The 17,814-nt window shown below is 45.7% G+C and overlaps 1 protein-coding gene and 1 pseudogene across 4 annotated transcripts in view; both read left to right on the top strand.

Moving 5' to 3' along the window:
• The first annotated feature begins 667 nt into the window (after nucleotides 1-667).
• Nucleotides 668-17,814, top strand: part of RNF19B (ring finger protein 19B) — a 30,154-nt gene continuing 13,007 nt past the window's right edge. For 2 of the 4 annotated variants that reach the window (XM_012511006.2, XM_003276393.4), the window contains exons 1-2: nucleotides 673-2,285; nucleotides 16,553-16,758. In XM_012511006.2, the coding sequence (XP_012366460.2) occupies nucleotides 1,648-2,285; nucleotides 16,553-16,758 (844 nt within the window). In that variant the 5' untranslated portion in view covers nucleotides 673-1,647. Of the gene's footprint in view, nucleotides 2,286-16,552; nucleotides 16,759-17,814 lie in introns of all 4 variants that reach the window. The other 2 variants (XM_030823347.1, XM_030823348.1) reach the window with 2 other exon arrangements.
• On the top strand, nucleotides 14,676-15,007 carry LOC115837540 (annotated as a pseudogene).

The raw sequence follows: 17,814 nt of genomic DNA, 5'->3' as shown, positions 1-17,814 counted from the left end.
CTCCCGAGTAGCTGGGACTACAGGCGCCCGCCACCACGCCCGGCTAATTTTTTATATTTTTAGTAGACATGGGATTTCATTGTGTTAGCCAGGATGGTCTTGATCTCCTGACCTCGTGATCCGCCCGCCTGGGCCTCCCAAAGTGCTGGGATTACAGGCGTGAGCCACTGCGCCCAGCTCCAAGGCAGTCTTCTTAAAAGGAAGAGGATGCATTTTTCTTCCCTTTTTCCTTCCCACTGTTTGGAATATGGACCATAGTGAGGTGACCTTAACACTGGAAGCCAAATACTGAGGATGGCTGAACAGCCCGGAACTGCCTACTTTTGGACTTATATTTCATGGAAAAAGAGAAATTTCTGGCTGGGTGCAGTGGCTCATGACTGTAATCCCAGCACTTTGAGAGGCCAAGGCAGGAGGATCGCTTGAGCTCAGGAGCTCGAGACCAGCCTGAGCAACACAGGGAGATTTCATCTCCATGAAAAAAATAAAAATAATAGGCAGGCCTGGTGGCGCACCTGTGCTCCCAGCTACTCCGGAGGCTGGGGTGGGAGGATCGCTTAAGCTTGGGAGGTTGAGGCTGCAGTGAGCTGTGATCACACCACTGCACTCCAACCCGGGTGACAGAGCAAAACTGTCTCAGGAAAAAAAAAAAAAAAAAAAGATAAATTTCAATCTTAAGCTATTTTTTTCTTTTGTTATTTGCAATTGAATGTAATCCTGATACATTCCTGTTGTTGAAGCTGTTTGCCTGCCTCCTACTAGGAAGCCTAAGGGTCCAGATCCTCCCCCAGTCAGAGGAATGGGGAACTAGAAAAAGAAAGGCAAAGGCATTGCCAGGCAAGAAAACGCTGGGTCTCCTTCTACAAGTTTGGTAAGTAAGCAAGATACCAGGAGGACAGAATGGTAAGTGAGCCTAGAAATAGATTATTATATACATAGGGTTTATTAAATATATAGAGAACACTGAATGCTAGACTAAGAAATTTGGACTTTATTCTGTAAATCCCTTGCAATAGGGGACCTTGTCTGTTTTATTTACTAATGCCTCGCGCTTTGTAGAGGCTCAATGAATGAATATATTCTTTATTAATTTATGCTGTCTGCTTAATAAACAGAAATGTTGGAAGGTGAACCAGTTAGGAGTCACCATCTGATCAACCCCCGTCTGCTTTTTATAAATAATGTAACTGAACCATCATTTACTGGAAGTGGCAATCAACCCGTGAGCAACGGCAAACCAAAAAGTCCACTTTGGGTGTCAAGGTGATGGAATTGGGGGCGGAGACCGGGGAGAGCAGTGGGCTAGGATCGCTCAGTCTCCGCAACATGGCGGCCCTGGAACCACCTGACCGGCAGGAGGCGGAGCTCCGCCCCAGCTCGCCCGGCCCCACCCGGCTCGGCCCTGCCCGGCGCACCCCTAGACTGGGGCGCGAGGGTTGTGAGGTGTTTGAGCGAAGCGCCTGCGCGGGGCAGCGGCGCGCGGGGCGGAGGCTTTATAACCACTTCGTCGTTGCCTCTCGGCTTCTATCTTCGGGAGGGCGGTTGAGGCGGTGGGGGCGGCGGCGGCGGCCGGGCGCTGGCTGAGAGGCGCTGAGGCGGGAGCTGTGGCGGCGCTGGGCGTTCCTGGCCCCTCGGCCTCTGCGGGCCATGGGCTCCGAGAAGGACTCCGAGTCGCCGCGCTCCACATCCCTACATGCGGCCGCGCCCGACCCCAAGTGCCGCAGCGGCGGCCGGCGCCGGCGCCTCACCTTGCACAGCGTCTTCTCTGCCTCGGCCCGCGGCCGCCGCGCCCGGGCCAAGCCGCAGGCCGAGCCGCCGCCCCCGGCTGCGCCGCCGCCGCCGCCCGCCCCGGCCCCTGCCGCGGCCCAGGCCCCGCCGCCCGAGGCGCTGCCCGCCGAGCCGGCCGCCGAGGCCGAGGCAGAGGCCGCGGCGGTGGCGGCGGAGCCCGGGTTCGACGATGAGGAGGCGGCAGAGGGCGGCGGCCCGGGCGCGGAGGAGGTGGAGTGTCCGCTGTGCCTGGTGCGGCTGCCGCCTGAGCGGGCCCCGCGCCTCCTCAGCTGTCCGCACCGCTCGTGCCGGGACTGCCTCCGCCACTACCTGCGCCTGGAGATAAGCGAGAGCAGGGTGCCCATCAGCTGCCCCGAGTGCAACGAGCGACTCAACCCGCACGACATCCGCTTGCTGCTCGCCGACCCGCCGCTTATGCACAAGTACGAGGAGTTCATGCTGCGCCGCTACCTAGCCTCGGACCCCGACTGCCGCTGGTGCCCGGCCCCGGACTGCGGGTGAGCGCGGGGGCGTGGCGCGGGTGGCGGCGGGCTGCGGCCTAGGGGCGTGGCTGGGGGCAGCGGGGACCCCGCGTGGGTGTCCCACGCAGGGAAACCCGTAAGGTTGCAGCTTCGGCGGGGTGGTAACATCAGGCAAGCCCAGACTAGTGGGGTCAACGCACCCGACACCCCGCCCCTGCCCCAGGGCTCGAGGTGGCTGCTAAGCGTTCGGTGAGGGGAAGGGAGCCGTCCATCAAGTTAGGAGACAGGGAGAGGTTTTTTTGTTGGGGGAATGCCCTCTGTCTGGAGGTGAGGACAGTATCTTTTTTTTTTTTTTGAAGACGGCCAGGCTGGAGTGCAATGGCGCGATCTCTGCTCACTGCAACCTCCTCCTCCCAGGTTCAAGCAATTCTCCTGCCTCAGCCTCCTGAGTAGCTGGGATTACAGGCGCCCGCCACCACACCCGGCTAATTTTTGTATTTTTAGTAAAGATGGGGTTTCACTATGTTGGCCAGGCTGGTCTCGAACTCCTGACCTCAGGTGATCCGCCTGCCTCGGCCTCCCAAAGTGCTGGGATTACAGGCGTGAGCCACCGCTCCCGGCCAAGGTGGGGAGTATCTCTTAATGAGAGCGGGGAGGGGATATTTGGCCAAGGAGGGAATGAGAATATTCTGAGGGGGCAGCGCGTCGGAGGGGTGTGTCCACTTGGCTAGGGGCAGACTTAGCAGCATTGCAGAAGAAGGCGTGTTCTCCCTGACAACCACCGCTGAAAGTTGGGATGGAGGTGACCGGGGAATAGGCTCTGGGGTACCCTGAGCACTGTGTGTTCCGTGCCACGCTATCGGGAGGCACTCTGTCGTTCTTACCTTGCTGCCTTGGGTAGTAGGGTGAGGGATGGACAGACATGTTCTTGGTCCAGAGACTCAATGGGGGCAACTGAGAAGAATGCCCAGAGGTTGGTGTGATAAGAGAAATTGTGTTTCTGAACCCCTTTAATCTTGAGTTCTTGATGACAGTCTTTTTAATGCACCATGTAGGCTGAATTTTAAAGGGCAGTAAATTAAAATATGCAATATCTGCAGAGACATGAACACCAGATTTTCCTATCTGAAGCATTCAGTGGAGACCTTCCTCGCCCTCCCCGCCTTTAGAAGTCTGTTACTGTCAGTATATCCCATGAAGGCGTTGCACGCAGGAAGAGGGGCTCATTTAAGTAGTTGGGAGTCAGACAGCCATTACCTGCTCTGTGACCTTGGGCAGATAATTTTATTCTTGTGTGTCATGTTTTGGCGACAAAAAGATGCTGGGGACTCCTTGCAGTGTGTAAACGTAATGCTAGTAAAAAGTTGTGTGATCTTTAGCTTCAAAGGGTTGTTAAGGACTTTTAATTGTAGCCTGTGTATCAAAGTTGTTTTGAAATCTCCATGATGCTGCTGGTTGTCTCCTTTCAAAAGGAGCTGTCTTAGAGTGTCTAGGAGAGTAAGAAGAGTTAACTTCTGTTTTTAATTCTGCCAAACTTGCTTGGAAATGGGTGTGTTATTTAACCTCACTGAGATGGGGTTTCTAAATTACTTTGAAGTGCTGTGGTCAAAGGAATGGTGTTTATGGTGGCTCACTTTCACTTTCAGTTAATAAGTATCAGGAAGGACCTTTTAGGTTCATGGAACTGTCTGTTTATGTCTGGTGATCTTACTGGCCTTCTGAGGTTAATTTATATTAAAGTTTTACAGATACTGTTGATCTATTTTCTTAACCAAATGAATACTAAGAGAACACAGGCCAGGCTCGGTGGCTTACGCCTATAGTCCTAGCATTCTGGGAGACCAAGGCGGGCGGATCACCTGAGGTCAGGAGCTCGAGACCAGCCTGGCCAACATAGTGGTATCCTGTCTCTACTAAAAATACAAAAATTAGCCGGGCGTGGTGGTGCACACCTGTAGTCCCAGCTACCCGGGAGACTGAGGCAGAATCGCTTGAACCCGTGAGGCAGAGGTTGCAGTGAGCCGAGATCAGGCCACTAGACTCCAGCCTAGGTGACAGAGCGAGATTCCGTCTCAAGAAAAAACAAAACAAAACACTGCATAGTTAATTTTGGAATAGTACATTAACTCCTTTCTGAGATGTTTCCTTGAGTTCTAAGAAACGTGGCAGATCATCCTTCTGGAAAAGGTCCCTGTTTATTTTTAATTTTTCTAAAGTCAGTTTCTGTCTTTGCTCACATCAATAAAAATGCACAGAAAATAATTTTCAAGCTTGGTGACAACTCTGAACTATTTGGAAGTTATTAAAAAATTAGGCCATTTCTTATTTTAGCCAAGTATTATGTTAGTATCCTCCAGATTTTATTTTTTTAATTAGTTAAAAGAATGATAATCATATATATAGTCATATATAAACTGTGTATTTTTTTATATGTATCATCTGCGGACTTAAGGTGGAGTTCGGGGAAAGAAGAAAGCTGGCCTCTCAATACCTGTGTGCCAGGCATATATAATTTAATTCGATACTCACAACCTTGTGAGATAGGTTTAGGTTTGATATGGTTTTACAAATGAGGAAACTAAAGTTTAAGGAAATTGAATGACTTGTTCAGGGTCCTATAACTAGTAAGTGGTGGAACCAGGCTTAGAACAGGGGTCTTAATTCCAACCAATGCCAGTATTCCTTCCACTCAGCTCCTGTTTTAAAAAGCATTTGCTTGTTAACATAGCCACATTATTGAGGATGCTGCTGCTTGGGTGCATTTCATTAAGTGTAGCCTGAGGACAACATGGAGAAAGCCAGAGATACTAGAGTCTAGCTTCCTTTCTGATTCCTGTTGTTAACAGCCTCCTACCTACGTTATTTTTCTTATCTGAAATAGGCCTAATTCTTTCCTGACTTGAGAGGTTTAATTAATGTTTACACTGTGTTTTGAGATCTTCAGTTGAAAGTGGTTATAGGGAGTAACTTTAAAATTCTGTTAGTTGCCAAATAGATGCCTGAGTTCTCCCTTGGGATGTGGCTAGTGGCCTTGCATCTCTTTTTTTGAGACAGGGTTTCGCTCTGTCACCCAAGCTGGAGTGCAGCAGTGGTGCAGTCACGGCTCACTGCAGCCTCAACCTCCTGGGCTCAGGCGATCCTCCTGCCTCAGCATTTCAAGTAGCTGGGACCACGGGTGCATGCCACCAAGCCCAGCTAATTATTATTATTAATATTATTATTATTATTTGTAGAGACAGGGTCTCCCTGTGTTGCCCAGGCTGGTCTCGAACTCCGGGGCTCAAGCTGTTTTCCCGCCTTGCCCTCCCAAAGTGCTGGGATTATTTATTGCTGCCTCTTTTTAATGCCAGGAAAAAAAATAGCTTCTGTGTTCTCACTGGATGTCATGGTTCCTTTGTTTTGTTTTGAGCAGTGTTGTTTTGTTTTGTTTTAGAGACGGAGTCTCACTCTGTGCCCAGGCTGGAGTGCAGTGGCATGATCATGGCTTACTACAACCTCGAACTCCTTGGCTAAAGCAGTACTCCCACCTCAGCCTCCTGAGTAACTGGGATTATAGGCACGAACCACTGCACCCAGCTCCTTTGTTTTATTTTTTAAACAAATTGTTCTATTCTTCTGGGGCTGGTAGAGGTCGTGGATAAACACTAGAAGTCCAAGTCCCAGTTATCTCCCGTTCCCATACCTGACCATCTTTACTGCCCACAGATAAAGTTCTTGCCAGCCAAATTGATCAGGTCTCCCCTCTGCCTTGTTTGTATGTGCATTTGGTAGGGCGAGGGGGGCATGTGAGCAATCTTACAGGTTCTGCTCATTAGTTTTACTATAATTACTCATAATAACAAGAACACCATACATTCAGAGATTCATGATTTGTTTACAGAATAAAGCAAAGCGTTTTGGATTTTTCTTTTCTTACACTCAAATGTGGTTTTATTTTATTCATAAATAAGGGAACCAATTTCAGTGGGAAAACATTCACATTATAATTTTTTTTTTTTTTTTGAGACGGAGTCTCACTCCGTCACCCAGGCTGGAGTGCAGTGGCACCATCTCTGCTCACTGCAAGCTCTGCCTCCCAGGTTCACACCATTCTCCTGCCTCAGCCTCCCGAGTAGCTAGGACCACAAGCACCCACCACCACGCCTGGTTAGTTGTTTTTTGTGTTTTTTTTTTTGTTTTTTTTTTTGTATTTTTAGTAGAGACGGGGTTTCACGGTGTTAGCCAGGATGGTCTCGATCTCCTGACCTCGTGATCTGCCCACCTCGGCCTCCCAAAGTGCTGGGATTACAGGCGTGAGCCACTGTGCCCGGCCTCACATTGTTATTTAATATACTAAGAACAATATGGCCTAGTATAATCTTAAAACAAGCTGTCAGATGAGATAAAATTAGTTCAAAATCCAAATAACTGATTTTTTATAGTTCTTTATAGCCTTCAGACTATAATCTCATTCAGACATAATTTCGTTTTAGTCTCATCCAGGTGGATATTGACATGCATTTTATAAAGGAGAAACCAGTTCAGAGAAGTTTAAATATGGGGCCTAGTGTTTCATTGCTAATAATTGGTACTGTTGATCTTTTACGCTTTTGAGTCTCTGCCCAAGTATGTCTTTTCAGAAACCCCGAAATCATGTAACTGTAATGTTTTCCTCTCAAGTGTCCTGTTGCTAATCTTAAAACCCTTTCAGAATCCCTAGGAGACTGACGGGTGAGCAAAGTAGGCAACAGAAAATTTCCTGGTGTACAGGGGCAGATCTTCTGTACAGATGAATAAGAAGGGATAAGGCTGTCTTGACCTAAATTCTTTGTGCAGGTGCACCACTCCAGCCTTTCATTGCTGCCTCTGTCGTCTGCAGAATCCTTCCTCCCACCTGATCCCAGGAAATAGTATCAGCTATTGGCCTTCCCAGACAACTAGACTGGACCATCCCATAAACAGGAAGCTTTTGTTCATCCCTAGCACATTTATGAGGGAAGAGCAAGCAAGCTCTTTGAGCAAGACAAATTTCAGTCAGTGAAGGAGGATTTTTGCTTTCTGAAGCCTCCCTGAACCTCTTCTCTTGATTTGGCTCCATACCTCCTGTTCCACAGCTTTTCCCTGCATTCCCCAACTCCACACCACCCCCTCCTCTTGTGCGAGTACACCATCCTCCATCCCAATACATCTGTCTCAGATTTGCCAAAGTTCTTGTACTAAAGGAGAACATCTGTATCACTCCCCTGCTTAAGACTATTCATTGACTACCTAACCTAGAAGATGACTTCTCATTATGTCTTCGAGAACTTATTTGAGCTATCCATCCTTATCATTTAAGCTCCTTTACAGTCTCCAACCATCTTTATTTATTTTTTTTTTTTTAAGATGGAGTCTCGCTGTGTCGCCCAGGCAGGCTGGAGTGCAGTGGTGCAATCTCACTGCCAGCTCTGCCTCCAGGGTTCATGCCATTCTCCTGCCTCAGCCTCCTGAGTAGCTGGGACTACAGGTGCCTGCAACCACGCCTGGCTAATTTTTTGTATTTTTAGCAGAGACGGGGTTTTACCGTGTTAGCCAGGATGGTCTCGATCTCCTGACCTTGTGATCCACCCGCCTCAGCCTCCCAAAGTGCTGGGATTACAGGCGTGAGCCACCACACCTGGCCATCTCCAACCACCTTTGATTTTATTTTCTATTTTTCACTCATGTCACTATTTCCTAAGGTATGTTATAGGCATTACTTGAAAGAAAAATGTTTTGTGAGGAAATAAGCTTGGAAAATACTGGGTTAAACAAAATAAAACAAGTTTATGAGTTTCTTAAATCTTTAAACATGCTAATATGCTAATATGTAGTATACATCTTCAATATAATATAATTTCCCCAATTTAGATCACCAGGAAACAGGTTTTTGTTTTTTCTGTAGCATCTTTAAGGCTTAACTCAAACTTTCCCTAAACTCCTTTAATAGTTACCATGCTGGCCTGCTTTTGGTTAGTGTCCTTATTTAACCATAAACCTTATGGTCTGAATAGATTGAGAGCTCATGCCTCTAGACTAGGATATCTATATTCCAACCATTTCTACAACTCTGTGTACAAAGTCTTTCAATGAGGTTCTAGAAGAGTATGGTACATAGATGAATTTTGATGAGAAAGATAAGAAATATGAGCAGCATAGTTCTCAGAGGAAGAATAGAGATGAAAGAGATAAGCAACAATAGGATAGACAGGTGATCATTCAATTCAACAGACAACTTTTTTTTGAGATGGAGTCTTGCTTTGTCGCCCAGGCTGGAGTGCAGTTGTGCCATCTCAGCTCACTGCAACCTCTGCCTCTCGGGTTCAAGCGATTCTTCTGCCTCAGCCTCCCAAGTATCTGGGATTATAGGCACGTGCCACAATGCCCAGCTAATTTTTGTATTTTTAGTAGAGACAGGGTTTCACTATGTTGGCCAGGCTGGTCTTGAATTCCTGACTTCAAGTGATCCACCTGCCTCAACCTCCCAAAGTGCTGGGATTACAGGTGTGAGCCACCACACCCGCCTTCAACGGATACTTTCAGAATGATACAATGTTGAACCCTGGGTGAGTACTGGGTATTACAGAAAGAACTTAGACATGGTTTTCTTGATAGGATGTTTCACCTGGTAGAGGAGACAGATAATTGATACATAGATAGATAGAAAATTATACAAATGTCATGTGATAAATACTAAAGAAAATACGGGTGCTCTTAGATAGATGAAAGAACAATAGATTTTGCATGACGGTTTCAAGAAAGACTTCACAGAGGAGCAGTCATGGTGGTTTGCACCTGTGGTCCCAGCTACTTAGGAGGCTGAAGTGGGAGGATTAGTTGAGCCCAGGAGTTCGAGACCAGGCTGGATAATAGCGAGACCCCATACCTGGGAAGTGACTAGAGATCAACCTGAAAACGTGGACTGGATTCAGGTCGATAGGCCTGTGTAAGCCATGGAAATAAGTTTTGGGTTGAAGCACTTTTTTTCTTTTTTCTTTTTCTTTGAAGGATTTCAAGCAAAAGAGTAACCTTCTAGAATGGAATTTGGATGGAGTGGGGAATAGGGAGACCAGATAAGGAGGCTGTTGGAGTTGTCTAGCCTAGAGATGAGTCTTAAATAGGGCAGGAAAAATGAAGATGTTAAGGGTACAGTTCATTGTGACAACTTGGCACATGTCTACCACCCTGATGCCTACTAGGGGTCTGTTTGTAAATGGGTAACCTAGTTATGTTACATGACTTGGGGGTGGAAAGTACAGACATAATATAGGAACACATTTCTTTAGCCACCAAAGTCTATTGGAGCATAATCAAATTTATACTAATGGAAATCTTTCTTTCCAGGTCTGAAGCTAAGTAATGCTGTGGTCTAGCTTGTCACTTTACGATGTTTCTGAAGATTTAGGAAATTAATAAAATGAGTAAAAGTTGTATGAACGTAAGCAGCGGGGGCTGGGGAGAGTGGTCTGTAGTCTCTTTTTTATTATTTTTTATTTTTTTGAGATAGGGTTTAACTCTGTAACTCTGTTGCTCGTGCTGGAGTGCAGTGGTGCAATTTCAGCTCACTAGAACCTCAACCTCCCAGGCTCAGGTGATCCTCCCACCTCAGCTTCCTAAGTAGCTGGGACTGCAGGCATGTGCCACCACACGCCACTGCACCCCACCACACTCGGCTAGTTTTTGTTGTTGTTATTTGAAGAGAGAGTCTCACTCTGTCACCCAGGCTGGAGTGCAATGGTGCAATCTCGGCTCACAGCAATCTCTGCCTCCTGGATTCAAGCGATTCTCCTGCCTCAGCCTCCCGAGTAGCTGGGAGTAGCTGGGACTACAAGTGCACGCCACCATGCCCAGCTAATTTTTTTGTATTTTTAGTAGAGATGGGGTTTCATCACGTTGGCCAGGCTGGTCTCGAACTCCTGACCTCAGGTGATCCACCCACCTCGGCCTCCCGAAGTGCTGGGATTACAGGTGTGAGCCACCGTGCCCGGCCTAATTTTTGTGTCTTTCGTAGAGATGGGATTTCACCATGTTGCCCTGGCTGGTCTTGAACTCTTGGGTTCAAGTGATCCTCCTGCCTTTGCCTGACAAAGTTCTGGGGTTATGAACATGAGCCACTGCACCCAGCTGTGTCTGTATTCTTCACAGCATGTAATTTTCTACACCTTTCTTTTAGCTTCTAATTAGCAAGCCTGACTGGTTGGTTAAGCTAAAAGAGCAGAGTAGGAAAGATGCACCAGCATGGGACATGGAAGAGAAGGAACAAGGTGGACAGGGCAGATTGGGTCTCAAGAATGAGGTATTTTCTTTTCTTTTCTTTTTTTTTTTTTTTTTGAGACAGAGTTTAGCTCTATCTCCCAGGCTGGAGTGCAGTAGCATGATCTTCACTCACTGCAACCTCCACCTCCCGGGCTGTAGCCATCCTCCCACCTCAGCCTCCTGAGTAGCTGGGACTACAGGCATGCACCACCACGCCTAGCTAATTTTTGTATTTTTTTTTTGTAGAGATGGGGTTTTGCCATGTTGCACAGACTGATCTCGAACTCCTGAGCTCAAGCAATCCACCCACCCCTTGGCCTCCCAAAGTGCTGGGATTACAGGTGTGATCCACCACGCCCAGGCAAGGTTTTTTTTCAACTATTCGGGAAGAAGATTACCCTATTCATAACTTAGGGGTTTACCACTAAAGTGGGTTTATATGAAATTTTAGGGTTAGGTTATAGTTCCTGGCATATAATAAGCCAATAGATACATGGATATGTTGAAAAGATTGCTTTAGAGCAGAGTGATGGCCTAGGAGAAGACCTAGAATGCCCTGGGGAAAGTCAAACAACCAAAACAAGAGAGGGTCTCTGTCATTCATGCAACACAGGTATTTTGAGCATGAACCAGTATACTAGACTGAGATTAAAAAGTGGATGATATGTCTCCTTAAGTCCAGTGTGGTTTGGGAGGCAAGCATATAAACAGATAGTTACAATATAATGTGATAAGTGTTACAAAATAATTGTGCACACCCATGAAGTAGGCAACCAGCTGCCTAGAGAGGTTAAGTATATTTTACAGAGAAAATGACACTGGAGTTGGTTCTTAAATGGGTACTTGTCAGGGCAAGAAGTAAGGACAAGACATTTCTGGGTAGAAGGAATAGAGTATGTAAAGGCCAGGAAGTAGGACAGAGTGTGCGATGTTTTTACGCCATACATCTTTGAGGACAAGGTCTCACATACAGTTTTAGAACGTGTTTAGCTACGTTTGAATGCGACAAGTACCTATACCTCCATTTGGTGGAATAGAAGCTAAGGTTTGGAGTTTTTGTTTTGTTTTGTTTTGTTTTTTGAGATGGAATTTCTCTTTTGTTGCCCAGGCTGGAGTGCAATGGTGTGATCTTGGCTCACTGCAACCTCCGCTTCCCAGTTTCAAGCAATTCTCCTGCCTCAGCCTCCTGAGTAGCTGGATTATAGGCATGTGCCACCATGCCTGGCTAATTTTTGTATTTTTAGTTGAGACGGGGTTTCGCCATGTTGGCCAGGCTGGTCTTGAGCTCCTGACCTCAGGTGATCCACCTGCCTCGGCCTCCCAAAGTGCTGAGATTACAGGCGTGAGCGACCGCACCAGGCCGGTTTGGAGATTGTAATAACTCCGTGTCATGCAGCATGAGTCAGAGGCAAGAGCTCAGACCAGGTACCCAAAAACAGGAATGCCAAATCTTGTGCCCTGAGTAATTCGGTGTCATAGTAATAGATTGCTGTGGATTCATGAGTATTTGGGGTTATTTTACTTCCTTGGCACCAAATTACACACTCAAAATTGACATTGTCAATCCTATCCAATGTTGTTCTTTTTCAAGAAAAACAAAAAAAAGAAGTGGGCTGGGCATGGTGGCTCACACTTGTAATCCCAGCACTTTGGGAGGCTGAGGCAGGCAGATCACTTGAAGGCCAGGAGTTCGAGACCAGCCTGGCCAACATGGTGAAACGCTGTCTCTACTAAAAATACAAAAAATGTAGCTGGGCATGGTGGCGGTCGCCTGTAAGCCCAGCTACTTGGGAGGCTGCGGCAGGAGAATCGCTTGAACCCAGGAGGCAGAGGTTGCAGTAAGCCGAGATCACGCCATTGCACTCCAGCCTGGGCAACAAGAGCGAAACTCCATCTAAAAAAAAAAAAAAAAAAAGAAGTGGGGGCTGGGGGAATGTTAATAAACATTTACTTCTGCCATGTGAGGTAGGAATGGATGATGACGTGTTCAAGGTTCCCTACTAGCTGTCCACTTAATTTGTATCTTTAGAAGTTGACTTAATGCTTTTCTGAGGTCATCCAGTAACTTTCCCATTTAATGCAAAATAACAAGCTAGTCACTGTCTTGAGGAGACACGTTGTTTATCTTTAGTAGTTATTTTGCAGCTAGGTGGGGTAAATTTGCTCAGAACTCCTACAGGATATGAATCATTTGCATTCATAGGTTGACCTATTCTCACTGTTCTTTCTGAGAAGAGTTTTAATACAGCCTGTATTATATAACATAGGGGATACATTGTCATTTATATTTTCAGCGTCATTCTCAAGTCAATTTGCAGAATCTGTGATAAACGTGACAACTTGAGTTGCTATGATTAACATCTTACGTACATTCAAATAAACAAGCAAACTGTAGAATAAATTCCAGAAAATGTTATTAGCTTTTTGCACAAGTTATTTGAGGTCTTTGAATATTGCGAGAGAGTATTGGAATAGAGGACAGAGTGCAGATGGCAACACGGAAACCTACAATTACTGATGTTTTTAAAAATGTGTGTGATAGACCAAGCATGGTGGCTCACGCCTGTAATTCCAATGCTTTGGGAGGCTAAGGCGGGAGGGTTGCTTGAAGACAGGAGTTCCAGACCAGCCTGGGCAACATAGCAAGACCAACCCTGTCTCTACAAAAAAAAAAAGTTAGCTGGGCATGGTGGTATGCACTGCTACTTGGGGGCCTGAGGTGGGATCACTTGAGCCCAGGAGTTTCAGGTTGCAGTGAGCTATCATCACACTACTGTCCAGAAGCTGGGTGACAGAGTGAGACCTTGTCTCCAAAAAAAAAAAAATTGTGTGATGAACTTTAATGACTTTCCATTTATTTATGTATTTATTATTTTTCCGACAGAATCTCACTGTCACCCAGGCTGGAGTGCAGTGGCGCAAACGTGGCTCACTGGAGCCTTAACCTCCCAGCCTCAAGCAGTCCTCCCACCTCAGCCTCCCAAGTAGCTGTGACTGCAGGCCTGTGTCACCATGACTGGCTGATTTTTCTTTTTTTTTTTGAGATGGAGTCTCGCACTGCCACCTAGACTGGAGTGACACCCATGGTGGCGCAATCTCTGCTGACTGCAACCTCCACCTCCTGGGTTCAAGCAATTCTCCTGCCTCAGCCTCCTGAGTAGCTGGGATTACAGGCGCCCGCCACCATGCCCAGCTAATTTTTTGTATTTTTAGTAGAGACAGCGTTTCACCATGTTGGCCAGGCTGGTCTCGAACTCCTGACCTGTGACTCGCCCACCTCAGTCTCCCAAAGTGCTGGGATAACAGGTGTGAGCCACCGCGCCTGGCCTTTTTTTTTTTTTTTTTTTTTTTTTTTTTTGAGATAAAAGGTCTTGCTGTGTTGCCCAGGCTGGTCTAAAAATGCTGGCCTCAAGCGATCTTCCTGCCTCAGCCTCCCAAAGTGCTGAGATTACAGGCATGAGCCATCTCACCTGGCTAAAATTTTATTTTATACAAGTATTATATTTCTTTTTAGAGTAATCTGAGCATTTAATTGACATATTTGGAATTAATCAGAAAGGCTAATAGTTATATAAATATATTGGATTGTTTGTGTGAGACTAATTTTTGGTAAATGAACATGAACTACAAGAAATGGTCGACATTAGTGCTGATAAATTCTGAATCTTTACATGAAGAATATGTGTCACGGCTGAGCGCAGTGGTTCACACCTGTAATCACAACACTTTGAGAAGCCAAGACAGGCAAATCACCAGAGGTCAGGAGTTCAAGACCAGCCTTGCCAATATGGTGAAGCCCCGTCTCTACTAAAAAAAAAAAAAAAAAAAAAAAAAAAAAGCTGGACGTGGTGGCGGGCGCCTGTAATCCCAGCTACTCGGGAGGCTGAGGCAGGAGAATCACTTGAACTTGGGAGAAGATTGCAGTAAGCCGAGATCACGCCACCGCGCTCCATCCTGGGCGACATAGTGAGACTGTCTCAAAAAAAAAAAAAAGAATATGTGTCAGAAGAGAGAAAGGGAGGTATGGCCTTAATGCTGTATTAATGTATAAGATAGAGGCATGGTATTCTTGGATTCTGGAGCCTATCAAGACATTTCAAGGTATAGATTTGAATTGAAAAAGTGTGGAAAGATGAGATGAGCTTTCAAGAGGGATGCTGATCATAAGTCTTTAGGGTTATTGTCTCTGTGACTATGTCAGACCAGCTTCACTGTGGAACTTAAGAATGAAAAAGGCAGCGCGCTTTCCAACTGCCTGACTGCTTTTTGGCCTCACCAGTGGGAGCTCCAGCATCTTGTTTGCTCGAAATGGACCCCAACTGCTCCTGTGCCACTGGTGGCTCCTGCACGTGCGCCGGCTCTTGCAAGTGCAAAGAGTGCAAATGCACCTCCTGCAAGAAGAGCTGCTGCTCCTGCTGCCCTGTTGCTGCCCTGTGGGCTGTGCCAAGTGTGCCCGGGGTTGCATCTGCAAAGGGGTGTCAGAGAAGTGCAGCTGCTGTGCCTGATGTGGGGACAGCTCTGCTCCCAGATGTAATTAGAGTAACCTGCACAAACCTGGATTTTTTAAAAAATACAACACTGAGCCGTTTGCTGCACTTCTTTTTATATTAAATATGTTAATGACAATAAAACAATTTTTACTTGAAGGAAAAAAAAAATGAAAAAGTCTGGGTGCGGTGGCTCATGCCTGTAATCCCAGCACTTTGGGAGGCCGAGGAGGGTGGATCACAAGGTCAAGAGATCAAGACCATCCTGGCCAACATGGTGAAAACCTGTCTCTACAAAAATACAAAAATTAGCTGCACGTGGTGGTGCATGCCTGTAGTCCCAGCTACTAAGGAGGCTGAGGCAGGAGAATCGCTTGAACCCGGGAGGCAGAGGTTGCAGTGAGCCGAGTCACGCCACTGCACTCCAGCCTGGCGACAGAGCAAGACTCCATCTCAAAAAAAAAAAAAAAGAAAAAGAAAAGGTAGCATGGTGGCTCATGCCTGTAATTCCAGCACTTTGGGAGGCTGAGGCAGGCTGATTGATTGAGCCCAAAGTTTGCAACCAGCCTGGGCAACAGGGCGAAACCCCATCTCTATGCAAATTACAAAAATTAGCCAAGTGTGGTGGTGTGCACCTGTAGTCCCAGCTACTCTAGAGGCTGAGGCAAGAGGATTGCTTGAGCCTGGGATGTGGAGGTTGGAGTGAGCCACTGCATTCCACCCTGGGTGACAGAGCGAGACCCCATCTCAAAAAAAAAAAAAAAAAAAAAGAATTAAAAAATAAACTTTAGTTTTTGCCATAGCTCTTTATTTCACTAATGTTCTCTTCCTTCATATAAACAAATACTAATCTCTCTAAATATAGCAAACTATCAAAAGGAAATAGTTCTGTACCCTGTTATTTATGAAACTTACTATGACAAACTACTCCGAAAGCAGCTTCAGCTATGATTGAATAAATGCTAGAAATCCAGGATAAATAAAATACTCCACCTCCACTTTTTAAAGGAAATAAATGATTTATGTTTTTGGAATCTCAAGAAATTTATAGCCAGGCGTGGTGGCTCATGCCCGTAATCCCAGCACTTTGGGAGGCCGAGGTGGGTGGATCACCTGAGGTCAGGAGTTTGAGACCAGCCTGGCCAACATGGCGAAACCCCATCTCTACTAAAAATACAAAAAAAATTAGCGGGGCATGGTGGCTTGCACCTGTAATCCCAGCTACTAGGGAGTCTGTGGCAGGAGAATTGCTTGAACCTGGGAGGTGGAGGTTGTAGTAAGCCGAGATTACACCCCTGCACTCCACACTCCAGCCTGGGTGACAGAGCAAGACTCTGTCTCAAAAAAAAAAAAAAAAAAAAGTTTACTTTCTCACATGGGATATGTTTACAGTTGGTCAAATGTGCTTGTGTGTGTATATGTGTGTGTGTGTGTGTGTATTCTTTTCTCTGTGTCATATGTGATAGTGGGGTAGTGCCAAACATTGTTAACTCTGATGAATAATGTCTCTTTTGGTTAGATCATTCTTACCTTACTGGTATCTCTTACTGTTTCCTTACCTAGTTATGCTGTTATTGCCTATGGCTGTGCCAGCTGCCCGAAGCTAACTTGTGAGAGGGAAGGTTGCCAGACTGAGTTCTGCTACCACTGCAAGCAGATATGGCATCCAAATCAGACATGCGATATGGCCCGTCAACAGAGGGCCCAGACTTTACGAGTTCGGACCAAACACACTTCAGGTCTCAGTTATGGGCAAGAATCTGGACCAGGTATAAGTTGGCATTATCTCATTGTCTCTTTATTTGGTATTTCATGATGTGAGCCCAAAGCTGAAAGAAATTATCTTATTGTATAACCCAAGTACTCCAAAGGATCAGAGAGCAGAAAATATCATTTGGTAATACTTTCAATATTATAATAAAGATAGCACTTCCCTCTCTGACCATCATAGGTTATCCAACCTATATAAAATTGAAATGCAACAAAATCGAATTATGTAGTTCCTACTTTTTTAGTAATATGATTCAGATTGGAGAGCAATTAGTTCAGTTTGTTTTACTAGGGGCTTTTTCAAAACTTTCCTTGTGAACAGAAAGACATTTAATTAGTATTAAACCTATGCTGTTTGCCTTCAAGCTGACTTAAGTGCCTCACTGCCTTTGGAAGTAGAGTACAGATTGAAGAAAAGGAAAACTATCTATTAGTATAGATTAATGATTAACCTTAAAAGGAGCAATGTCACACATTCAGCTCCAACCTTGACGAGTCAGAGGAAACCTATTTTAAAATGTCAGTGGATTTATTGCTTTGTACTTTTATTTTACTGATGTCATTTGGGCGAGGCTAGTAGGAAAGATTTTGCCATTCACTTTTTCCTGGCACAGCATAACTTCCTAAATTGTCATTTTATTAGGACAGTTCATAGCTTGCTCTGAAAATTACCAAGTATATGCTACATAGCATACCCAGTTGTTTTTAGGTTTTGAATTTGAAAGTATCATGGGAAGGGACTGTGGGCTATGTTAACAGCAAATCACAATGATACATGTTGAACCTGAAAAATAAATTTCCCAAACTAAAGTTTTTAAAAACGTAAAGCTAATTCCAGGCTGCAGGCTATTCTTTCTGTAGGATTCTTCTTTTAAATCTGCCAGCCTATCGACTGGTAGAAATTTCATTTTTCTTGGAAACATCTTTCTCCCTAAGGAAGTCTCCTTGCTAGAGTGTGGTTCAAGTGCTGTGTAAGATGCCAGTGGCTGGGATAGGCAGCTCAATAAGAGACAGGATTCATTTTATGAAAATTCCTGAGGTCTAGACATAGCCAA

This window comes from Nomascus leucogenys, chromosome 12 (genome assembly GCF_006542625.1).
Source record: "Nomascus leucogenys isolate Asia chromosome 12, Asia_NLE_v1, whole genome shotgun sequence".
In the NCBI taxonomy this organism is placed as follows: Eukaryota; Metazoa; Chordata; class Mammalia; order Primates; family Hylobatidae; genus Nomascus; species Nomascus leucogenys.
The sequence above is the reverse complement of the archived record's forward strand: the minus strand, read 5'-3'. Positions and strand labels throughout refer to the sequence as shown.